Genomic DNA, 25565 nt, shown 5'->3' with positions numbered 1-25565 from the left:
TGAGTGGAATGGGGAAGTACAGTATGCTGTCTTTTTCTCTCAGTACTTGCCTGACCATTCCCTCTCTCTCTCTTTTTTTTTTTGGAACAGAGTCTCTGTCACCCAAGCTGGAGTATAGTGGCCTGATCTCGGCTCACTGCAACTTCTGCCTCCTGGGTTCAAGCGATTCTCCTGCCTCAGCCTCCTGAGTAGCTGGGATTACAGGTGTCCGCCACCATGCCCAGCTAATTTTTGTATTTTTAGTAGAGACCGGTTTCACCATATTGACCAGGCTGGTCTCGAACTCCTGACCTTGTGATCTGCCTGCTTCCCAACGTGCTGGGATTACAAGCGTGAGCCACCGCACCTGGCCCCCTCTCTTATTCTCTTATTATTACTACACTGCTTACAGTTCTTCACATAGACTAGGCTGTTTCTTGCCTCTATGCCTTTGCTCAGGAAGTAGTTCTCTCTGCCTGAAATGCTTTCCTCACATTTCTTCACTTGGCTAACTCCTCCTTGTCCTTTGAGGTTCCTCCAGGAAGCTTTCTTTGAATTTCTTGGACTCAATTTGATGCCCTCGTCTAAACTTCCACAGTATGCTTTGTGTTCTTCTTTCTTAACAAGTGTACCATGTTGCAGTTACTATCTACTAGTATTATTGTTAAATTTATTGTATCTCTTTCTTTGACTAGATTACAAGCTCTTAGAAGGTAAAGACTGAGTCATATTTAGTTCTTCTCTATCTTATGGCACAAGAAATAGAGTTACCAAGAGATTTTTATAACTGAAATTTCTAACCAGATTTAAATTTCCCAAGCATTGGGTATGTTCTATAATTTTACTAAGGTTACCCTCCTGGATCATTTACATGTTTCTTGTTTTTCATGACTATACCTGTCATACCTGTTCCTCATATAATACAAATCTTACTTAATGTTACCAGCTGGAATACCCTTTCCTCTATAATTGGTGAGTTCCTTTTGCCCACCAAAACCAAATATGCTGTAAGAAAGCATATTGAATGTTGCCAAAAGGAAATAGTCACTCCTTCTTCTGTGGTGTCTCTGCATTTTTACGCACTTCTACTGTTGCATTTAGAACACAGCATTATAATTAGCTCTTTACGTGCTTGGTCCACAGTATAAATATAGTAGCATAGTAAAGGTTTTGATAGAGGTGTAATGAGAGCATCACAGAGGTCCTAATCCATTTGGAGAATGTCACTGTTGGGAAAATCAAAGCAGGGTGGAGGTTGCCTAGTTCAGCATCTTCATGTTTTGATGGGGAAACTGAGGCCCTGAATGTCTGAGTCAGTTTCCTCCTCTGTAAAATGTCTAGTTATCTGTGATCTGTGAATCAGAAACTATCAATTATTTTATATATAATGAGAATCAAGTTTTATATAATCCCACTCTTGCGACTCTCTAGTTTATGAAGGACAAAGCATTTTGATAGAGTCTCAGTGAACTGCAAAGGAAAAATAGTTCCCAAAGTTATTTAAGTGCCTCTGGAAGACAAATTCAAAGAAACTTGGTTATTGAAAATACAGTAATCTATTTGCCTCCCATAGATGGTGTTTTTATTAAATAGAAAGAGGACAGGCAGTTCAGCTCAGTACAATTCAAAAACCGTGTATTGTCTGTGTTCTAAGGTGTGTGTGCTGGGATGAATGGGATAAGGCTCATTGACTGATCCCCAAAGACTCAGAGGCTCAGAAAGCCTCTGTCATAAACCTAAGGTGGGATTCTGCTGGGGATTTTCACAAGTGTGAAAACAGTCTCCCAGTTTATGCCCTATTAACGGCAAGCATTGAGCTTCATCTTCCCTAGGAACATATTCAAATGAGAAAATTCTTGGTCAAGAATCAACAAACAAGTAAATAAACTCTGCTGGGGGCTCAATAATACTTGAAATTAATGAAGTTCCCAGGGTAAGGCTGACAAGAAACATTTGTGTTTGTTCCATTCCAGGATGCCATGCCCAGAGAAATTACTGGAACATTGGAATAGTCCTTGGACTTGGAGCCAGAAGTGTAGATCAAGAATCAGCTCTACCATTCATTGGTCTGGTGACTTTGGGAATTTCAATTCCCAGAGTCTTGGTTTCTCCATTTGTAAAGCGGGCATTCTGGTTCCCTCTCACAGGGTTCTTGTGAAGATCAAAATAAGTCATGGATGTGAAAGTTTAATAAACTTCAAGCTTAATATGGTAATCACAATAAACAGTGTATCTAGGAGATGAGAAGGAAGGAGAGTAACACTTAAGTTCAAGTGCTGTGTCTGATTTCTGTGTCAGTGAGAAAGATAGTTTTGTTTTCCAATTCTTTGTGAAACGAAAACATCTGTATTAATGTGTACTTGAACACAAACTTTAGAAGGCTATATAATAATGATTTAGGATTAAACATGGTTATATATAACAATGTAGAAGCAGCAAATAAGAACTTTTAAAAAATAAATTTTAAGTAAAATATAGGGAAATAACCACCCATACGATAAGTTATTATTCCGAGAACACCTTTTCATGTACGTGCTCTAGTGGAACTGAAGGATCATATAGACTTTGATGCCTGAGACTATATTGCAGTTTAACTGAAACTCTCTTGTTAACATGAAAGTGCATATCAAAAATCCAAGGAAAACTGTATTTTAGTAGTAGGTTTTTAAATTTTTTGCATAAAAGTCTATCAGTAGAATATACTCTTTAAACATAATAAGCGTCAAAAATTTGATTCTATTCCAAGTTAGAAGTGGTAATATAAAGTTAAAAACTAACACTAGCTACGATCTGTTTAGTAATGAAGAAAAACCTTTAGGCCGGTTTTTAAAGATTAATTTGTTAATTAGGTGAACATCTGGGTTTTGGTTCATCGCTTCCCTTGGAAATCTTGATTAATGTATGAAACTTTCATCCTCATTTACTAAAAAAGCAGTGAGTCATCCGGTGTTACACACCAATGACAGGAAAAGTTAATTGGATTCTAGATCCTTTCACATTTCTGCTTACAGCAATTCCTTACTGCTTTGAGTGGAACCATGCGCTAAGGGAGTCTGTATTTTTGTGTGTGTGTGAGAGAGAGAGAAATGAGAGGAATTACAAGTAATTGAAAAGTGAGCTTGAAAAAATAAGAATATATGGTTGTATTTTCTTTGGTTTGGGATGAGAAACTCTGGAGGTATACACAAAATAGCCAAACCAAAACCCAAAACTATCAAACACAGTTACTTCAGTGCATGGGTTTTTTTAAAAATAGGGTTTTGATTTGTGAATCATGTGAATGTATTATTATCTTTCCAGGACAGAGCTGTTGACGGTTGTTTGTGGATTAAGTGTTTCAGGGTTGGGTTTAGGAAGGGGAAGACAGTAATGTAGCTGCAGTTCATTGTAGTTAGTGTCTGCCCTCCAAATAAGAGATGTATCAGCAAGGAGAACACCCCCCAAGGAAGGAGGGGGCACAAGACTGAGAAAGGAGGGGAGAGATGAATGGAGCTGAAGTTGATGGCTGACTTACTTTCTTCTGGCCCTGCTACTTACTAATTGCATTCAGCTTAGAAACCCTTCCTTAGATATATTCCTGTATATGGCACATGATCTTGGCGGTGTGAAACAACACCCACTGATGAAGGTGACTTCATCACACTGCTTCTTAATCTCTTTCTGCCTTTGCTTTACCTCTCATTGTTCCTTCATCCTGTTTTCCTTATCAACTTTATTTTTTGGGTATATTTTATCTTGTGATTTTATGCATTTATATGACGTACCATGAATCTTTTCTGGAAATGGAAGGGGTATGAATAAATATATACATAACTAATCTGAGGAAATGCTAATAGGTTATTTGGGAGGGGTAGGATTACAAGTGATTTTAATTGTTTTATGGTGAGTCTTATGCATTTCCAAGTACACACATATTTTTACAAGGGGCATGAATTTCTTTTCTAATCAGATACAGTAGTTTGTTTGTTTTTTTTTTAAACTAAATCTGCAAGAAGAGACTTTTGGTAGAATGGATGAACTTTTCCAACAGGAAAATATATAAGGGTAGTAGAGAGAGAAGACCAGAAAGGAGTCATGGGACTAAAGTCTTAATTTTTTTTCACCATGTGCTTCTGTGAAAATACAGGAGGGACAATGTACCTACGGTGGTTTGCTTGAAACTTTGAAAAAAGAAATTCTATTTTTAAGATTTCTTTTCTTCTATTTAAAATAGTAGACCACGAGAGAGCAAGATCTTTATTTTAATAATTCCCTAAAATCTAGATTTTATTGCACATTGAAAAATAAGGATGAAAAAACCAAAGTCGAGGAGGACTCAAGATGGTGCTGTGAGAACAACCCAGGATTGAAGCTCTCGCTGGACGCACGGAGAGGGTGAGTCGGGGAAGCATTTCCAGACGGATCTTAGTTGCCCACAGAACGGGGAAATTCCCAGGTATAAAAGAGACGTAGGACGCCAGGCAGAGGTCTCCGCTGGCGTAGCCGGCAGCCGGTGCGGCTCCGGCCCGCGCCGGAGCGCAGAGGCGCTCCACAGCGCTCCATACAAAAGCTCACTGTTACGGGTGTCCTGTTGAACCAGCAAAGTAAGACCTGAGAGGGCTGAACTTGAGACTGAACGGGTCTTGAACTGTGACCCAGCCCAGGAAATCCCAGGGACTCAGCGTTTGGGGGAGCGCAGTGCAACAAACAAAACGGCGATTCCAAACGCTCCTGGTGAATAGGCTTTTTTTTAAAGCTCAGCTCCGCGGGGGAGGGGCGTCAGCCATTACTGAGGCAATCAGCCCCTACTGAGGTACACGCCCGTTGCTGACGCAACCTGCCACTGCCAAGGCAACCAGGTACAACAGAGAGACTCCTCCGCAGGGCGTAGCCCGTGGCAGCAGGGCGGAGACCACAGCAGAAGGGCGGAGCCTGCAGGAAAAGGGCGAACCTCACACCAGCAGGGCGGAGCCTCGGCAGGCAAAAAGTGACTAGACTGCCTCCTAGCTGGGCAGGACAGTGACGCGAACACTCACAAGGAAAGCCCCAAGCCCCCCCCAGACAGAGCATCTGAGGAAAAAAAGGGGTTTTCTTACGAGTTAGGTTGCAGCAGAACTAAACATAGCAGCCTAGCAGCCCTGAATGAACAACAGAGCTCACAGCTCAGCACTTGAGCTCCTACAGACTGTCTCCTCAAGCAACTCCCTGACCCCTCTATATTCATAAGACTGACATTTGGCAGACATCATCCTGGGACAAAGACAGCAGAAAAAGAAACTGGTAGCATCCCTCACTGTTCTGCAGCTGCTACAGGTGCACCCCAGACAAGCAGGGCCTGGAGTGGACCTCAGCAGTCGTACAGCGAAGGGGCTAGACTGGTAGAAGGAAAACCAAGTAACAGAAATACTCCATCATGAACAATCTGGGTGTCCACTCAGAGATCCAATCAAAAAGTCAGCAACTACACAGACGACAGGTGGATAAATCCACAAAGATGGGAAGAAACCAGTGCAAAAAGGAGGAAAACACCCGAAACCAGAACACCTCGCCACCTAGAAAGGACCAAAACTCCTCACCAGCAAGGGAACAAAGCTGGACGGAGAATGACTGTGACGAAATGACGGAATTAGACTTCAGAAGGTGGATAATGAGAAACTTTTGTGAGCTAAAAGAACATGTTTTAAATCAACGCAAAGAAACTAAGAACTTTGAAAAAAGATTTGAGGAAATGATAACAAGAATGGATACCTTAGAGAGGAATATGAATGAATTAAAGGAGCTGAAAAACACAATACGAGAACTTCGCAAAACATGCACAAGTTTCAATAGCCGAATTGACCAAGCAGAAGAAAGAATATCAGAAGTCGAGAATCAACTCAATGAAATAAAACGAGAAACCAAGATCAGAGAAAAAAGCGCAAAAAGGAATGAACAAAGTCTCCAAGAAATGTGGGACTATGTGAAGAGACCTAACCTACGTTTGATAGGCGTACCAGAATGTGATGAAGAGAATGAATCCAAGCTGGAAAATACTCTGCAGGACATTATCCAGGAAAATTTCCCCCAGCTAGCAAGACAGGCCAACACTCTATTGCAGGAAATACAGAGAACACCACAGAGATATTCCCCAAGAAGAGCAACCCCAAGGCACATAATCGTCAGATTCAACAAGGTTGAAATAAAGGAGAAAATACTAAGGGCAGCCAGAGAGAAAGGTCGGGTCACCCACAAAGGGAAGCCCATCAGACTCACAGCAGATCTCTCGGCAGAAACTCTACAAGCCAGAAGAGAATGGGGGCCAATATTCAACATCCTTAAAGAAAAGAACTTTCAACCCAGAATTTTATATCCAGCCAAACTGAGCTTCAGAAGTGAAGGAAAAATAAAATCCTTTGCGAACAAGCAAGTACTCAGAGATTTTGTCACCACCAGCCCTGCTTTACAAGAGCTCCTGAAAGAGGCACTAAACATAGAAAGGAACAACCAGTACCAGCCATGCCAAAATCACACTAAATGCTAAAGAGCATCAACATAATGAAGAATCTACAACAACTAACGGGCAAAACAGCCAGCTAGCATCAAAATGGCAGTATCAAATTCACACATAACAATATTAACCCTAAATGTAAATGGACTAAATGCACCAATCAAAAGACACAGACTGGCAAATTGGATAAAAAGCCAAAACCCATCAGTGTGCTGTATCCAGGAAACCCATCTCACATGCAAGGATACACAAAGGCTCAAAATAAAGGGATGGAGGAAGATTTACCAAGCAAATGGAGAGCAAAAGAAAGCAGGAGTTGCAATTCCCATCTGTGATAAAATAGACTTTAAAGCAACAAAGATCAAAAGAGACAAAGAAGGCCATTACATAATGGTAAAAGGATCGATACAACAAGAAGAGCTAACGATCCTAAACATATATGCACCCAATACAGGAGCACCCAGATACATAAGGCAAGTTCTTAACGACTTACAAAGAGACTTAGACTCCCACACAATAATAGTGGGAGACTTTAACACTCCACTGTCAATATTAGACAGATCAACCAGACAGAAAATCTACAAGGATATCCAGGGCTTGAACTCAGACCTGGAGCAAGCAAACCTGATAGAGATTTACAGAACTCTCCACCACAAATCCACAGAATATACATTCTTCTTAGCACCACATCATACCTACTCTAAAATTGACCACATAATTGGAAGTAAAGCACTGCTCAGCAAATGCAAAACAACTGAAATCATAACAAACAGCCTCTCAGACCATAGTGCAATCAAGTTAGAACTCAGAATTCAGAAACCAACCCAGAACCACACACCTTCATGGAAACTGAACAACTGGCTCCTGAATGTTGACTGGATAAACAACGAAATGAAGGCAGAAATAAAGAAGTTCTTCGAAACCAATGAGAACGAAGACACAACATGCCAGAATCTCTGGGACACATTTAAAGCAGTCTCTAGAGGAAAGTATATAGCAATAAGTGCCCATATGAGGAAAATGGAGAGATCCAAAATTGACACCCTATCGTCAAAATTGAAAGAGCTAGAGGAGCAAGATCAAAAAAACTCAAAACCCAGCAGAAGACAAGAAATAACTAAGATCAGAGCTGAACTGAAGGAGATTGAGACACGAAAAACCCTCCGAAAAATCAATAAATCCAAGAGCTGTTTTTTTGAAAAGATCAGCAAAATAGACAGACCACTAGCCAGATTGATTAAAAAGAAAAGAGAGAACAACCAAATAGATGCAATAAAAAATGATAAAGGGGAAATCACCACAGATTCCACAGAAATTCAAACCATCATCAGAGAATATTACAAACAACTCTATGCACATCAACTAGTAAACCTGGAAGAAATGGATAAATTCCTGGACTCCTGTGTCCTCCCAAGCCTAAACCAGGAGGAAGCTGAAACTATGAATAGACCAATAACAAGGGCAGAAGTCGAGGCAGCAATTAAGAACCTACCACACAAAAAAAGCCCAGGTCCAGATGGGTTCACAGCTGAATTCTACCAGACACACAAAGAGGAGCTGGTACCATTCCTTCTGAAACTATTCCAAATAATACAAAAAGAAGGAATCCTACCCAAATCGTTCTACGAGACCAATATCATCCTGATACTAAAACCCGGCAGAGACCCAACAAGAAAAGAAAACTTCCGGCCAATATCCATGATGAACATAGATGCAAAAATCTTCAATAAAATATTGGCAAGCCAATTGCAACAGCAAATCAAAAAACTTATTCATCATGATCAAGTAGGATTCATCCCGGGGATGCAAGGCTGGTTCAACATATGCAAGTCTATCAACGTAATTCACCACATAAACAGAACCAAAAACAAAAACCACATGATTATCTCAATTGATGCAGAGAAGGCATTTTACAAAATTCAACAGCCCTTTATGCTAAAAACCCTCAATAAACTCGGTATCGATGGAACGTATCTCAAAGTAATACAAGCTATTTATGACAAACCAACAGCCAATATCATACTGAATGGGCAAAAACTGGAAGCATTCCCTTTGAAATCCGGCACTAGACAAGGATGCCCTCTGTCACCACTCCTATTCAATATAGTACTGGAAGTTCTAGCCAGAGCAATCAGGCAAGAAAAAGAAATAAAGTGTATTCAAATAGGAAAGGTGGAAGCCAAATTGTCTGTATTTGCAGACGACATGATAGTATACCTAGAAGACCCCATCGCCTCAGCCCAAAAACTCCTGAAACTGATAAGCAACTTCAGCAAAGTCTCAGGATATAAAATTAATGTGCAAAAATCACAAGCCTTCCTCTACACCAATAACATACTTAAAGAGAGGCAAATCAAGAACGAACTGCCATTCACAATTGCTACAAAAAAAATAAAATACCTTGGAATACAACTCACAAGGAACGTAAGGGACCTCTTCAGGGAAAACTACAAACCACGCTCAACGAAATCAGAGAGGACACAAACAGATGGAGAAACATTCCATGTTCATGGTTAGGAAGAATTAACATCGTGAAAATGGCTATACTGCCCAAAGTAATTTACAAAATCAACGCTATCCCCATCAAGCTACCATTGACTTTCTTCACAGAACTGGAAAAAACCACCTTGAACTTCATATGGAACCAAAAGGGAGCCCGCATAGCCAAGTCAATTCTAAGCAAAAAGAACACAGCGGGGGGCATCACACTACCGGATTTCAAACTATACTACAAGGCTACAGTAATCAAAACAGCATGGTACTGGTACCAAAACAGAGATATAGATCAATGGAACAGAACAGAGGCATCAGAGGCAACACAACATTGCTACAACCATACAATCTTTGACAAACCTGACAAGAACAAGCAATGGGGAAAGGATCCCCTGTTCAACAAATGGTGCTGGGAAAACTGGCTAGCCATGTGTAGAAAGCAGAAACTGGACCCCTTCCTGACACACCAAAATTAACTCCAGATGGATTAAAGGCTTAAACATAAGACCCGGCACCATAAAAACCCTAGAAGGAAATCTAGGCAAAACCATCCAGGACATAGGAGTAGGCAAGGACTTCATGAACAAAACACCAAAAGCATTGGCAACAAAAGCCAAAATAGACAAATGGGACCTAATGAAACTCCACAGCTTCTGCACAGCAAAAGAAACAGTCTCTAGTGTGAATCGGCAACCAACAGAATGGGAAAAAATTTTTGCAGTTTACCCATCTGACAAAGGGCTGATATCCAGAATTTACAAAGAACTCAAACAGATTTACAGGAAAAAACAAACAAGCCCATTCAAAAGTGGTCAAAGTATATGAACAGACACTTTACGAAAGAAGACATATATGAGGCCAACAATCATATGAAAAAATGCTCATCCTCACTGGTCATCAGAGAGATGCAAATCAAAACCACATTGAGATAACATCTCACGCCAGTTAGAATGGCGATCATTAAAAAATCTGGAGACAACAGATGCTGGAGACGATGTGGAGAAAAAGGAACACTCTTACACTGTTGGTGGGAGTGTAAATTAGTTCAACCATTGTGGAAGACGGTGTGGCGATTCCTCAAGGCCTTAGAAATAGAAATTCCATTTGACCCAGCAATCCCATTACTGGGCATATATCCAAAGGTCTATAAATCGTTCTACTACAAGGACACATGCACACAAATGTTCATTGCAGCACTGTTTACAATAGCAAAGACCTGGAATCAACCCAAATGCCCATCGATGATAGACTGGATTGGGAAAATGTGGCACATGTACACCATGGAATATTATGCAGCAATCAGAAATGATGAGTTTGTGTCATTTGTAGGGACATGGATGAATCTGGAGAACATCATTCTCAGCAAACTGACACAAGAACAGAAAATGAAACACCGCATATTCTCACTCATAGGCGGGTGATGAAAAATGAGAACACATGGACACAGAGAGGGGAGTACTAAACACTGGGGTCTATAGGGGGGAAAGGGGAGGGTCAGTGGGAGGGGGAGGTGGGGAGGGATTGCCAGGGGAGAAATACCAAATGTGGGTGAAGGGGAGAAAGCAAACAAAACACACTGCAATGTGTGTACCTATGCAACTGTATTGCATGCTCTGCACATGTACCCCCAAACCTAAAATGCAATAAAAAAAAAAAAAGAAAAAACCAAAGTCTACAATCTGATTTTTATGTGATATTTTTACTCTATGAGACAAATAATTAAGCACAAAAAGCAAAAGCAGAATAATTTATTTGAATCCATCTTTTCTTGAACAAAAATAAAAATAAGACTTTAATAGTCATTTCCTTAAGTGTTTACAAGTCTTCTCAAAAATACCACTGGTGATTGGAAAAAAAAGAGAAGGCATACTTTTGTTTTTGTGACAACCATCCTTATTATTTTGTAGCACATATAACAAGATAGAAATTTGGGCATAAAATTCAAACATAAATTTAGCATTCTTAACACTAATGAAAATGTAACAAAACAAAGTCTGCTGAAAAATTTACCAGTGTAAAATTTCCACGTTTGTAGGAGAGACAGGTTAGTCTCTGTGTTGATGATAGTGAAAGCATAAAGTAAACTAATTGAGCTTTGTAGAGATATTTCATATAAAAGGAATGAGGAAACCCCAGTCACTGTCTTAATTCCATCAGCATGAGAAAGACGGTCTGCTGAGGAATATTTTCCCAACATGTTTTTTTCTGCTATACAAGACATTGTAAATATGCTGAAGAACCTGCAGTTCAATTTGCATAACTGCCTCTATTCTGCATGTAAGGAAATAATGAGTAAGAGGTGTTGGTCTTGGTTTCTTCACTGATTCTGGATGAATACTTTCCCACTGTTTTTCCTTAAAATGTTTCCTCAGAGTTTCACTCCTATGTACTGGTTAGCCCATGAAAGTTCACCTAGTAAAGAGATAACAAACTATGTAAAGAGCTCTATAGATTTTTCAGGTCTGCAGGTAAGCAAACCTTAAGTTATTTTATTCCCTTCCAGGGCTACAAATTAGATGAATGTCTTGAGCTAGCTCAAGAAATTTACATTTATCAACAAATAAATGTGAGAGTAAGCAATTATTAAATGTTATAGATAATTTCTTTTTGAAACTAAAGGTTTACTTAATTTGAATGTCCTGTTTTCAACATACTAACATAAGTCTTGTGTTCAATATAAACCCTAGCAAGAGCATTTAATGAGGTCAATAGACATCATTGAAATACATCCAGCCATAAGGTCAATAAATAAATAATTGGTCTGAGTACTAGAATATGAACACAGACCAATTTACCAATTGGTTAAACAGCAGTCCAATTAGGTAATAGACATATGAAGTAAAGAAAATAACACTGTTAGAACAGTCTAAGAGCCAAAGAAGAAAATTGTTTGGCTGTCTTTCCTACTCAGAAGTAACTGCCAAATAAAAGAAAGCAGTGAAATTAGAATTCTTTCCACAGAGCTGGCACATTCATGTTGGGAAATAGAGATGGGAGAGATTCACCAACCACCTATAATAATGCATTATTCATGAAGCTGATCTTTGAATTTAATTGGACCTAGAGGACAATAAAACCATAGGTAATCAGAAAAGAAAAATGCTCTCTGCATCTATAGGTGCCATTTATTCTACTGAGAAATATTTATTTTGCTAAGAATCACTAATCTTTAGTTAAAAAAAGTAAACAGCAGCCTACTGAACTATGAAATCTTGAAAAGATTGAGTCTTATTTAATCTCTTGCCCTACCACATAGTAAATGTCCTGGAAATGTTTGTGAATTAATTATAAGTAAAATCAGTACAAAATAGTTTCTGATAAAGAAAAAGGAAGCATTTCACTTATTTATTTAAACAATTTAGAATAGGTGACATAAATCTGAATTAAAATAAAATAATACTTTAAAAATATTGACTCCCCATTTATATAAATGTGGAAGACAGACAGAGGAGGAAAATTTTAGGAATAATATTATGGATAAAGGAGACAATTATAGAGAAAGAGAAGAAAAGAGAACGTTAGATTCGATAAAGGAGGGATTCAAAGAATGAAGGTAAAGGAAGAGAGAGCCACTGGAAGACAAAGACGTACATAGAGAAACTAACAAACACAAAAAAAGACTGAGAAAATGGGAAAGAAGAAGGCGAGAAGAGAGAGCCTGTGGGAGTTGGAGACGTTACTCAGATTGTGCTGGCAGCATGAGCAGGGTCTGGAGGGTGACTGCCTTTTGGAGGAGCATGTGCTAACAGCAGTAGTTTTAATACTTTTTTCATATGCTTGATAAAGAGCATTTCTGCTTTGTTTTTAATCTCAAATCTTATTTTTGAAATAAACTTTTATATCCTTAAGAAAGTCAAAAGATTTTGCTAGTGCTAAAAGTCATCTAGTTTCAAAGGGTGTTTTTTTGAAAATCAATTTTTTGACATGAAAAACAACCCAATCACTTTATTTTGTGTTCTGAAATTGTAGCTGTCATATTCACAATTTTGACTTAAAATTTATTTCATTCTTGAGAACCTTAAAAGATAAACTCCAAGTTGTCATTTGGCCTGTTTGCATTCTAATGTGAAAAATCGATAGTTAGAAGAAAGGATATATAGAGAAGTGAATTTAAATAGGATACAAATTTTAATTAGATTAAATCTTAGAAAGCAGACTGAATCTCAAAATTCTTTCAATGCCTTATATTTAACAACAAACACATTTCCCCTAGTTTTCTATTATAGACAGTAAAGAGAATTAGGTATCATTTTAGAGTGCTTTTATTCTTAAAATATTATGTAATAATATCCTATTCTTGTGTTCTATTAGATTGATAATACAATGCTTTTCTTTTTCAAACTATAAGTTCCTACCTCCATCAGAGTCTGTTCCTAATTTATGTGACTCTAGGTAAATTTTATCTGATGAGGTTCTCTGAAGTATCTTGCCACTTATTTAGTCCTTAAATGACTCACAGTCCCCCCCGGAACTAGGTTTCTTCCCCATAAGATGATTTCCCATGCATTTGTACTCCTTGCTGTTATTTTTGATATTTACCCAGAATTGTGCATGAATTACTTTGCTGGAACTGTTTCTTTTGCCAGAGGGGAAGTTTCTGTAAGTGGTTATTGATGTTCTTTTCAAAGTCAATAAATGACAAAGAAATGATGGAAGATGATCTGTGGCAGTTATGCCTTCAGGCAGCTACAGCCCGCAAAAAAAAGAGAAGGTCATTTTATTATTTCAAAAGATTGTAGGCTTAGTCTCTCCATGGCAGGAAGGAGAGGGAGACTTCTTAGTGGTAGCCTTGAGCTTAACTGGATAAATAGGTTCTCAGCTTTGTCCTTAGCACAGGTTTTGTCCTCTCTGGCTAAGAGGCCAGTCCTCACTGGGGTTCCACTCACTTGGGAATAGGCTACTTTGAATAAGAGGATGGGCATTGGATACTGACTGTGCGGTGGACCTTCTGCAGGCTTATATTTTACTGGTCCTATTTCTAGTGACAGATCATCATGGCTCTAAAACTACCATAGCTACTGGAAAATCATTAAGTAAGTAATCATAAGATGGCTACAAAATTGGCCTGAACATTCCTTTCATACCCAGATGTGGATTCCTTGGGGAAACATTGTAAGAAAGAAATGTACACAAGAGACAGTTGATTCTAGAGTTCTGAATCTAGTCCACTAGCCCAAGTGCATCACCCTAGAAGATATCTGTGTGTTTCCCGGTTTTGTTTCTCAAAATTATCTTCAGGTGGGGAAGTATGTTCAAATGCACAGAAGCATTATATCTTGTTTTGTATTTTTCTTCTGTGCCTTTCAATCCATTCTGGGGAAAGCAGAGGCTAAATGCTTAGCCTCTCCATAGCACCATCAAATGAAGAGTTATACTTACTCTGGATGGTCTTGCTGCTGGGCAGGGATGTGCTGAATAACTTCATAAATTGTACTCTGCAAATCTTGCCCTGATACGCCATCAGAGGCTGGAACAGACCTACTTGGCATCTAGAAAATGTGACACATTAAAAAAAATTAGCTCAAGACTAGTAAATAGTTTTTCCACTATGCTGCATAGTTGAAAACAACAGGCAGTAGTGATGATTAGAGAATTAGAACTATTTATCTTCCCTAGAAGGTTGACTTCTTCCTTGCTACACTTTTCTGCACTTACCCTATGGCAATTTGTGCAGCAGCATAGCTATAAGGTCAGAAGAAGGATAGCTTGACAAAGCTATGGCATTTTTCTTCATTTAAGAAGAAAGCTGGCAGTACTGTAAAGGAAATATCATAGAAAGAAAAAGAATAGCAAAAGAGAAGATATCAGGACATCTTAGAATCAGAGAGCATATATTATCATCTTTTCAATACCTCAATTATTTGCTTTTTGACACTATTTGCCAATTATATGGGCAAGGGTGGCTTAAAAGAAAGAACAATATACAGCCCAAATCACGCATCATATTGCAAATAAGTAAAGACGGTACCAAGGAATATGAAACACTCAAAGGAAAATGCTTTGGTTTAAATGTAGTAAGGAACTGAAAAAAACTAAATGCTTGGATGAATGTGGAAAGAATAGTGTATTTATGGCTAGTAAAAATCAACAGGTATTTTTAGTGAAGCTGGCATTTGTGTTTTGTTACTTCCCATTCCTTATGCTTCATAACTTTCTTCTTCCTGTAAACACTCCTTCTCAATTATTTAGCCAAAGTCTAGTTTTCCTCCCCATCCCAAATGCTTCCTATTTTAATCCTACTTCTGTCTACTTTCAGTCCTTTATATTTACACAGCTCCATCTTGAGGGCTCTTTGTTCTTGATAACTCTGAAAAGTTCACTGTCTCAGGCTAATTTGACCTGCTTGGAACATCTTAGCTTTTTGTTTTTCTAGAAATCACTAATTTCCATTCCACTTGCCAAAGCTCTCATATGAAGCCTTAGGAGATGTGATTTGCTCTGTCATTTTTGTGTCAAGGAAATTTTGGTTTAGAACCTGTCCTTGAGATCAGCTCTTGATATTTTTTGGTATGGAGGTATTCAGGGGCTACGGTAAAAGCAATCCATTGATGATCACCAACGTACTTCTCTAACCTAATACAGAGCTGTTAAATAATAAACTTGCTCACTTAATGCAATTGCTTTCTGTCTAACTCATGAAAGAGGTGCTAAATGTACAATGAAATGTGCAATGGGTAGAGAGAAAAGTAATCCATTTGCGCACATACCACACAATATGCCAAGAGATTATTTTGCTTATCTTTTTTTGTGACAGGGCCTTGCCATGTTACTCAGGTTGGTCTTGAACTCCTGGATTCAAGTTATCCTCCTATCTCAGCTTCCTGAACAGCTGGGTCTACAGGTGCACCTAGCACCATGGCACCTAGCTTATTTTGATTTTTGAAAACTCAAAAAGTTAATAATTTATTTCCCTTCTTAACTTCAGTTTTGAGATCTTGGTTTTATGATCACCTTTCCTTTTCTTTTAAAGGCCGTCGCATTTGGTTCTATCTTCCCACATATCTGCCATTCTGGCTTCTCATGCGATCCTCCTCCTCTTGTCCCTGTCCTAATCCTCCTCCTTTAGTTGTTGGTCTTGATTTCTCACTTCTGCCCCAAAGCACCTGTGATGGCCAATTAAGAACCTCAGCAGATTTCCTTAGGAGCTTTCAGCTATGAAGATGGGCATGGCTCCAAATCAAGTTATTCTGTTTCCAACAGAAATAAGCAGGGCTTCTGTTATATAATTAATACCCCTATTTCTCTGCTTCGAGTTCTTCATGACTACAGTATTTTGAGCCAATTGAGGTCCTTCCGGTAAAACTCCAAAATTGAGTAGTGATTAATCACATGGTAAGATTTAAAATTTCTTACATAAACCTCACTCCTTTCTGTTGAATTCCTAGGAATAAAAAGTGTGTATTGTTTTAAATAAAGAAACTAAAACTCCTTATTCAAAAATTCAGCTATAAGACTTAGCTCTTCAGTTTCCTCCTTTCCAATTTGAAGCCACACCTTAGAGGTGTGCTTTTTGCCATCGTGAGAAGCTGTTTGAAATAACTGATCCATCAAATATTTGTTGTTGTCTTTTGGTTGTGGAAATGAAGGGTGAGCTAATCCTGCCTGAGATTGAATAGGGTATTGCAAAGACTTCGCAGGGCAGTTCTCCTCTTCATCTGTGACTGTTACTGACTCACCCTTAGGGAGGATGAAATCCAATCAGTCCCTCTCCATTACTCACATGACATTTCTCAAATAAAGTTTGTGGCCAGGAAACTTACTGGATGAACCTTATACATTGATAGAATCCTCTGAACAAGAGAAGTCACCATTCCCTAATGGCAAATAGTCCTTTTAACAAATGGAAATGAGAATGTCTGGAAGCAAGTAATATGTTTTATGGTGCCCTTCCTTAAATGGACTCTCATAGCAGAATAAGAAAGCAGAGGAAAACTTGGTTCTATACAAATCTATAAAAGTGTTAATAAGCTGATTAGCTCAGAGAAACATTCTGCATGTCTGTTAAACAAAACTGATTGCTTTAAAAGATATTTTTTTTTGTTTTCCAGACTGAAATGACTTCAACTATATGAAAGCTCCCTTGACATCTCATGTACCTTCAAGGCAATAATAAAGATGTATACCTGCATATTTTGGGTCTATATGGCAACTTCCTTCTGAAGAGCATGAGGTATCCTCAAGGGTGTGATCAATTGTCTTTGCAATGTTGTCAAAAGATATGAGGGGCAATAAAGGAGAAACTGAGGAACAGAGAGAGTTCAGTAAAGTGATGGATTACAGTCACCCAAGTGATGCAGAATGACTTAAATCAGGGTCTCCTGATCCTCTGTTTATTCGGTTATCTTTAATTAATTAATTTATTTATTTGAGACAGGGTCTTGCTCTATTGCCCAGGCTGGTGTGTGGTGGTGTGATCACAGCTCACTGTAGCTTTGAACTCCTGGGCTCAGGTGATCCTCCTGCTTCAGTCTCCCAAAAAGCTGGGACCAGAGGCATACGCAACTACACTTGGCTAATTTTTAAGTATTTGTTGGGATGGGGTCTCTGCTCAGGGTGATCTCAAACTCCTGGGATTAAGCAATCCTTCCATCTTGGCCTCTCAAAGCCCTAGGATTACAGATGTGAGCCACCAACATCTAGCCTATTTATTCAGTTCTCCTGACTTTCAACCTAGTTAGTTCTCTCTTCACTGAGATTACCAGGTAAAGACTATTTATGAATTAGCATAACTTCCTTATTTGTGTTAGCTTTGCTTATAAAGGCAAAGAAAGATGCTTTAGCTCCCCAGATCTGGCAATGCCATACATTATAGAGTAAGTCAACACTGCTTAATGCAGTAATGAATAATGTAGCCACTTGACCACACTGCCCAGTGCTAAACGAATGCTGCTTACACCTCTGGTGAAGCAGAATCAGCCACTAGGAAAACCAACCCTGGAAACACCAGAAGCATCTGGAAAAGCAACAAATTCATATATTCCGAAGTCATCCAGAGCATCTTCATGGCCTGAAATGTAAAACAAATACTACTTAAAAATCAAATGCCTTGATTTGCTGTTGTTGTTTTTTAAAACCTTTGTAAAACTTATCTTTATTGCCTGCTTTAAATGGTATATAGGTACAAAATGAATGTAACATTTTCTAATCCCTATAGTCATATTACTATTAAGCAGTGTTTAAAATCACTCTTTCTGAAGCTGAGAATCGAAACTGAATTGGAACAATTATTAAAGCCAGACATAAGAATAGCCTGTTATATCTTTAAATACACACATATGGTCAAGCTTGGCCATTGTAACTCTCAGTTACCAGAGACTCATGGTCACCAGGACTTCATTCAGCCTGAAGGTCACAGCCACCCTTGATCCACCCATAATATCAACTGCACCCTGTTAGATCTAACAGACACCACCGGAACTAAAAAGAATAAATAACTAACTGTAGCTTCCCATATAGAAGAAGTACAATACATTATAATATCAATCCACATAAACTATCATCTATAGAATGATGGGGGTGGAGGTGGTTAGAAGGAACTAGATGGTCTCTGGGGCCCTTGCCAGCTCTGAAGTTCTGTCATTTATAAGTCAGGAAGGGCTAGAAAAGAGGAAGAAGGCCCACATTTATTAAACATTCAAGCTTCATATCAAGCACTCCACCTATATCATTTTATTTAATTCTCATAGCAACCTTTAGTGGGAAGTTTTTATCTTTATTATAGAGAAGAGGAAGTTGTGGTCAAGAGAAAGAATTTTCCTAAGGTGATGTGAGGGGAGAGTGGCACATATAAAACTGAAACTTGGCTCCCTGTGACTCTGTGGCCTGAGCAAAAACTCTATTGTTAACTCAGTACAGTCAATATTGATGGTAATGAGGGTTACAATGGGGACAAAGAAGCTACCCTGGCCTCTGCCAGACCTTCCTTTCCTCTTCTCTTTGGGATGGAGCTGCCAGCATGAAACCTACCTTAGGAATTAACAAAGTGATAGAACTCTTTGGAATTTTCAAAATAATAATAATAGGATCAATGGATTAGCAGAACTAACTTCATTGATCTTACTGACTGTGGGCAAGTGACTTCATCTCCTTGCTCATTAGTCCTCTCGCCTGTAAAATGGAGTTAAGAGTGCTTTCCAGGCTGATATTACAAACTTATGTGACTTACATAAAACCAATGCAAAGGATAACATTTTGTAAAGTGAAGGCACGGACCCAAAGGTAACGGACTGCTAATGTTATATTAATTTTAGCTTATATTAATTCTATTACATTAATAATATATAATAATATTAACAATATTAATTAATATGCATTTAAACTGATAATAGCCTTTTCCGGCCTGGTCATTACCTGAAAATGTTTGAGCTTTCCTGTATTCTGTTTCTGGCCTGAAAAGACAAAATAGGTATTTTTGTCAGGGATAATAATTGAGGAAAAAGCATGTAAGGAAAAAAACTGTTTTCATAGAATCAGATGCATTACCTGCCTTCTAGTTTCTGTTTTATAACTAAAATCAAGAGAGAAGAAAAATGGTAAGGTATTTCTTAGTACACATATATACAGCTTCAAAAAAAATTTTTTTTTTGAAATTTTAACCTACCTTTGTAGGGCTGATATTTTTTCCATAGGAAGATAAGACACATGGATATAATCAAAAATAGTGATATTCCAGTTATGCTTGCTAAAGGTGACAATGATTTTCCTTTTTGTGCAAACTTCTCCAGTCCTAAGTAAAAAGATAAATATATTTTTAGTAATAAATTGCTACAGTATATAACTTGACTTTTTAAATGCCTTATTTTAAAGGAGATGCTATTGAAAAAAACACATAAACATGTATTATTAGAGAGAGACACAGAGAGAGAGGGGGACCAATGGAAAGAATGCACTCTACAAGCCAGAAGAGAGTGGGGGCCAATATTCAACATCCTCAAAGAACAGAACCTTCAGCCCAGAATTTCATATCCAGCCAAACTAAGCTTCACTCTGAAGGAAAAATAAAATCTTTTATGAACAAGCAAGAACTCAGAGATTTTATTACCACCAGGCCTGCTTTACAAGAGCTTCTGAAAGAAGCATTACACACAGAAAGAAACAACCAGTATTAGCCTTTCTAAAAATACACCAAAAAGTAAAGTGCACCAACATAAAGAATTTACACCAACGAATGGATAAAACAGCCAGTCAACATCAAATGGCAGTAACCCTAAATTTAAATCGACTAAATCCCCCAATCAAAAGACACAGCCAAAACCCAACGGCATGTTACATCCAGACCTGTTTCACATGCAAGGATACACAAAGACTCAAAACAAAGGAAGGGAGAAAGATTTACCAACCAAATGGAGAGCAAAAATAAATAATAAATAAATAAAAAGCAGGAGTTGCAATTCTCGTATCGGATAAAATAGATTTTAAAACAACAAAGATATAGTGGTAAAAGGATCAATGCAACAAGAGCTAACAATCCTAACACCCAGATACATAGAGACTTAGATTCAATGAGACAGAAAATTAATAAGGATATCAAGGACTCGAACTCAGATCCGGAACAAGTAAACTTAATAAATATTTATAGAGCTCTCCACTTCAAATACACAAAATATACATTCTTGTCAATACCACATCACACCTACCCATAAGTTTAAATGAAACATTGATTGGCCATTATTGATACCCACTTTTTTTCAGAATAAAGCAATATTTCCATTTACTCTCCCTCTTTCTTCCTCTCCTTTACTTATTATTATTTTTTTTCTTTCCTTCTCTCAAAAAAAAAGAAATCAACTGTAAACCTCCAGGTCCGCAATGTCTCTCTCATTGCTTGATTTCTTTCCTTCCCTTCCCTCCCTCCCTCCCTCCCTCCCTCCCTCCCTCCCTCCCTCCCTCCCTCCCTCCCTCTCCCCTTCCTCCCTTCCTTCCTTTATCCCTTCCTTCCTACCATCCTCCTTCCCTCCCTTCCTGCCTTCCTCCCAAAAAAAAAAAAAAAAAAAAAGGAATGCACTTATTTTGTTTTTCCACCACAGAAAGCATTGTCAAAGTAACTGCTGAGCTAAAGCCGGCCCCAAGGAATGCACTTATTTTAAAACACACACTCAACTCCCTAGGGATGTCTGTGATTGGAAATGTGGTGCACTGCCCAGGTTAAAACTAGGCTATGTTATACTAGCAAATATCTCATGTCATACTTCTCAGTTATGTTTGCCACCTTAACTTAGATGTTTCATCTCATTGTCTCTACAACCCTAAATGCTAAGTTGTTCTCTCATTTTTCTTCCATTTGCTTTTTTAGCATAATTCAAGTATGTGAATATTCTAGGGAGATGGTAAGTGATTAAAGGTGTGAGAGGGAGGTGTTTATTTCAAACACACTTTACTAATTTTTGGCCAATAAAGAAATGTCTCTTACCATAAATGATGAAAAAAATTAAAAAGAAAAACGAAACCTCAATTCTTAAAATAGGATGTATGTGTGATTTTTCAAAAAATATTTAAAGTCCCACCTTTTGACCAAAATGCACTTTGTTTTATAAGCCATTCCCTTTATTAATACCAGTATTTAAAATGTGCTAATAACATCTGCTGAGAGCTTACAATATATCAGGCTCTGTTCTACGGGTGCATGATACATATTAACTCACTGAATCTTTACAACAATTCTATAAAGGAGAGATTATTTTATCATCCCTTCCAATAGATAAAGAAGCTGAATTTTGCCCAAGGTCGCTTGGGTTATAAGTGGTAGAGTCCAGATGCTACCCCAGACTCTTAACACTTAATGATGCCTCCCTTTAATAGAATTTTAACATAACTTATTAATCGTGGCTATGTTAACACCAGCTTCAGGCTATAATATGTTTAGTCATATAGTTAATTGATATAATAGGAAGTAGTTTTAACCTCCAACAAATGAGAGTAACAGATGTCTTCCATATTACCATGTAAATCAGATATGCAAGTGGAAATAAATCATGGCAGTTGCCTGTCTGTCTAGATTAATGTGGGATTGAAACTCATGTTACGCCACTTCTGCTCAGCAGTGGTGAACAGCCTGGAAAATCTGGATGTGGTAAAGATGATGGTGGCTACACAGCTCTACAATAAATATCCAGCCCACACTTTATCATCTTTCGCCATAAAGTCTCTGCTGGAGTTTCCAATGGCCAAAATAAGGGGAGAACACTTAATATTTTCTTTCTCTCAGTATGAGCCTACATTAACTCTCTTGGCTTTTCCACCCAGAATACTATCATTTCTTAATCTTGCAGGAGTCTTTTAATAATGTAGTTTAGATTATAGTTACCAAAATCTAGTAAACACATCATGAAAATCAGGTTACCTCTTCTAATTTCCCCATACAACACCATTCACATATTCCCCTTAAGTCCTAAAGAGTTAAACAAGGTTGTTTTTAATTATCAAAAATCTCCACCATTTCTGATGGGGAGTTTATAGATTTCTGATATGCATTCAGAGAATTGCATTCTTAAAATGTTCTTCTATGGGATTATAATAGCTGTGTCCGACTTACTGTCTTTTAACAGATTTTAAATTAACCTCTTGCAAACCTTGGCTAGAAGAAATAAATGCAAGGCAGCTTAAAATGAACTAGAATCACAATTTATTGATCCTATATGTAGACTAGAACATCACAAAGCTTATTAGATTATTTTTGCCTCATAATAAGTTGTAGAATAATTTATATTCTTCCACTGTTAGAAGGTTCACCTTTTAGTTTGGAATCACTTTGCACTTGGGTAGTCTCTTTGTGAGATCTTAGCCTTTTCTCAGATATTATGCTCTTGTGGGATTGTTCTCTCTAAAGAACTGTGTAACTTTAGGTGAGCCCCTTGACTCTCAGGGTTTTTATTTTCCCATTAATATAAGGAGGAGACAAGAGTGACTTGCCTTTAAGTTCTCTTCTTGCTCTGATAATCTATGACTTGGGGGAGCCAGAGAGGTTTACATTGAGTTATGCAAATAGGACACTATATGCGTGGCATGCTAGCAACTCAGTCTCCAAAATATTGCACACTCACACACATACACATTATTTTAACACAACTTATTAACACACAGAATACACTTTTAAGTTTAATTTCCATTATTTTTTCCCTCATTTCCTCAAGTGTAGGCAATGTAATTATAAAGCAACACTTTTCTGAGTTATAAAACATAGTAATTTCATTATCGTTAAGTCCAAAATATTTCCTAATTTTCACTGCAATTTGTTATTTGACCTATGGGTTATTTAAAAGTCTGTTGCTTAATTTTCTTAAGTTTGGGAGTTTTCTAGGGTTGTTTCTGTCACTGACTTTTAGTTTAATTTCATTCTTGGTATAGGGCAATCCTTTGAAGTTTGTTGATTTTTTTAATGACTATAAAAGTAGTCATATGAAAGGGTGTATTGTGCAGTGGCTGCATGTATTATTTATGTTATTTCAAGTAGGTGAGGTGGGTTTTCTCTATTCCTACTGAATTTTTGTCTGTTTTATCAGCTACTGAAATAAATATGTTAAAATCTCCCACTTTGTGAATTTTTCTGCCAATTTTTGCTAATTATTAGGTGTACTTCCTAATGCTTCCTGTCTTAAAGAAATTATCTAATTTTTATATAAGTTATCTTATACCAGTACAGTGAGTCCTCACTTAATATCATTGAATGATTCTTGGAAACTGTGACTTTGAGCAAAACAACATATAATGAAACCAATTTTACCACTGGCTAATTGATACAAACAACAGCTGCATCTCTACAACATATTTCTGGCCAGAAAATTATCAGAGTTCTACATAAAGATCTCGAACACTTCTAATATCAAACGCTAATATCAAATAAATGTGAGCTATACATACATTTAATAATGATTAATAAAAATTCTAATATCAAATAAATGTGAGCTATACATACATTTAATAAAGATTAATAAAAACAAGATTGTTATTTACCCCATTTTTGGTGAATCTGTGAATGATGGCAGTGGTAGTGGTAATGGGTGAAATCAAGGAATAAATGTTTGCAAAGTGAAAATTGTAAAAAGCACCTCTAGCATCATGCAGTTCAAAACTAACATCACACATCTGCCAGTCTTGTTGAGCACTTTCATACCTCATCATTTATTGTCATGCACTTATATGATTATCCTAGACTTTGTAAATTTTTATTTGACAATCATTGTATGCATTCATTCATTCATTCATTTCCCAACCTGCTTATTCTAGTTCAGACCTGCAGCTGGCTAGAAGCCTATCCTGGAAGCCCAGGACACAAGGCCAGAACTAGACCGGACCAGGTACCATCCCATTGCAGGGCACAATCACATACATACCCTCACTAACTCAGATGGCGGCCATGTAGATAGGACAATTCACTGAATGTGCGCATCTTTGGGATGTGGGAGGAAGCTGGAAAACCTGGAGAAAACTTATGTAAGTATGGGGAGAATGTGCAAACTGCACATTGATGATATTTTTCTCTCATCAATATTATAACGAAATGATGTTGAAATGAAATAACCTTATTAGACGTCCTGCTATATAGCTATACTAGCTTTCTTTTTTGTATGGTTCATTTGTTCTTCTATTTAATTTCAACCTTTCAGTATCTTCATACATAAGGTATGTATCCAGCTTGACATTTTTTTTTAGTTGGAATATTTAGTGCACTAAGACCTAGTATGATTAGTAATATATTTCAGTTTGGATTTACAATCTTACTACTTTTTATGTATTTCCTACCTTCTTATTTATTTTTTCTCTCATTTCTTGTCTTAATTTAGATTAATCAGAATTTTATTTCTCTTTTCTTCTCTATTTCCTTGTTATATATTTTTATTTGTCTTTTAGACTTTGGGTAGTAAGCAATTCTAATCAAAATTAATAGTGGTAAAACTATAAAAATACCAAATAATAGAGTGGCAAGATTTAATACATATTGTATGATTTAGGCACCACTTTTAGCAAGTGAATTCTCTATTTCTTCATTTTAGATCTGACAATAAAATCAAAAGTAGCTAAGGGAATTTTCGGATAATGCACAATTAAATATATATTAAATATTATACATAAATTAAAATGTACATTTATTTTCCATTTACAAAAGAAAATTCATGACACCATTTACAGGTACAGATAAAGAGTCTCAAGAGAAACTAAAATATTTGCCATAGTCGGTAAGTCCTATAATTGAGAGTAGACAGGTTTTCTTCTGACTGCAACTTCAACTTTTTTTCTGTTACTCTGATCAAAGATTGGTTTTTGCAATAAGCAGGTAGGCTCTTACATATAAGCTTTTCCTCTAACTTTTTCTGACATCAGACTTCATGTGCTTCAAATCTTTCATTTCTTAATAGCCAGACTGCCTTGACCAAAATTCTATAACCCCTGAAGACTCCTTAAAAGAGAATTCAATGCTAATTTATTCTATTTAAGTTTTTTGCAATGTGCTTTACTATGAGCAAAACTGCAGAAAATCGCTTGAGTAATCTCAGCTGTTTTTTTCCCTCTTAAACTTGAGCATATGCTAATAATTACTATTTCCAAGCAGTTCATTCTAATAGTGAAGCTTCACTCTGGCCTGCATCAGCTCTTTGCCACACACTTCTGTGATTCTGCAGTTGGGCAGTAG

The 25565-nt window shown here is 37.5% G+C and overlaps 1 protein-coding gene across 2 annotated transcripts in view; it reads right to left on the bottom strand.

Moving 5' to 3' along the window:
- Positions 1–10671: 10671 nt before the first annotated feature.
- HEPACAM2 (HEPACAM family member 2) overlaps positions 10672–25565 on the bottom strand; it is a 36956-nt gene continuing 22062 nt past the window's right edge. The window contains exons 5-10 of one of the 2 annotated variants that reach the window (XM_002807040.7): positions 19539–19664; positions 19421–19445; positions 19289–19326; positions 17872–17945; positions 14318–14427; positions 10672–11350 (exon numbers count right to left, since the gene is read on the bottom strand). In XM_002807040.7, coding sequence (XP_002807086.3) covers positions 11347–11350; positions 14318–14427; positions 17872–17945; positions 19289–19326; positions 19421–19445; positions 19539–19664 — 377 coding nt within the window. In that variant the 3' untranslated portion in view covers positions 10672–11346. The remainder of the gene's footprint in view (positions 11351–14317; positions 14428–17871; positions 17946–19288; positions 19327–19420; positions 19446–19538; positions 19665–25565) is intronic. The other variant, XM_009002444.5, reaches the window with a different exon arrangement.

The sequence above is a fragment of the Callithrix jacchus genome, chromosome 11 (genome assembly GCF_049354715.1).
Source record: "Callithrix jacchus isolate 240 chromosome 11, calJac240_pri, whole genome shotgun sequence".
NCBI classification, from domain to species: Eukaryota; Metazoa; Chordata; class Mammalia; order Primates; family Cebidae; genus Callithrix; species Callithrix jacchus.
This window is presented reverse-complemented; position numbering and strand designations above follow the sequence as displayed.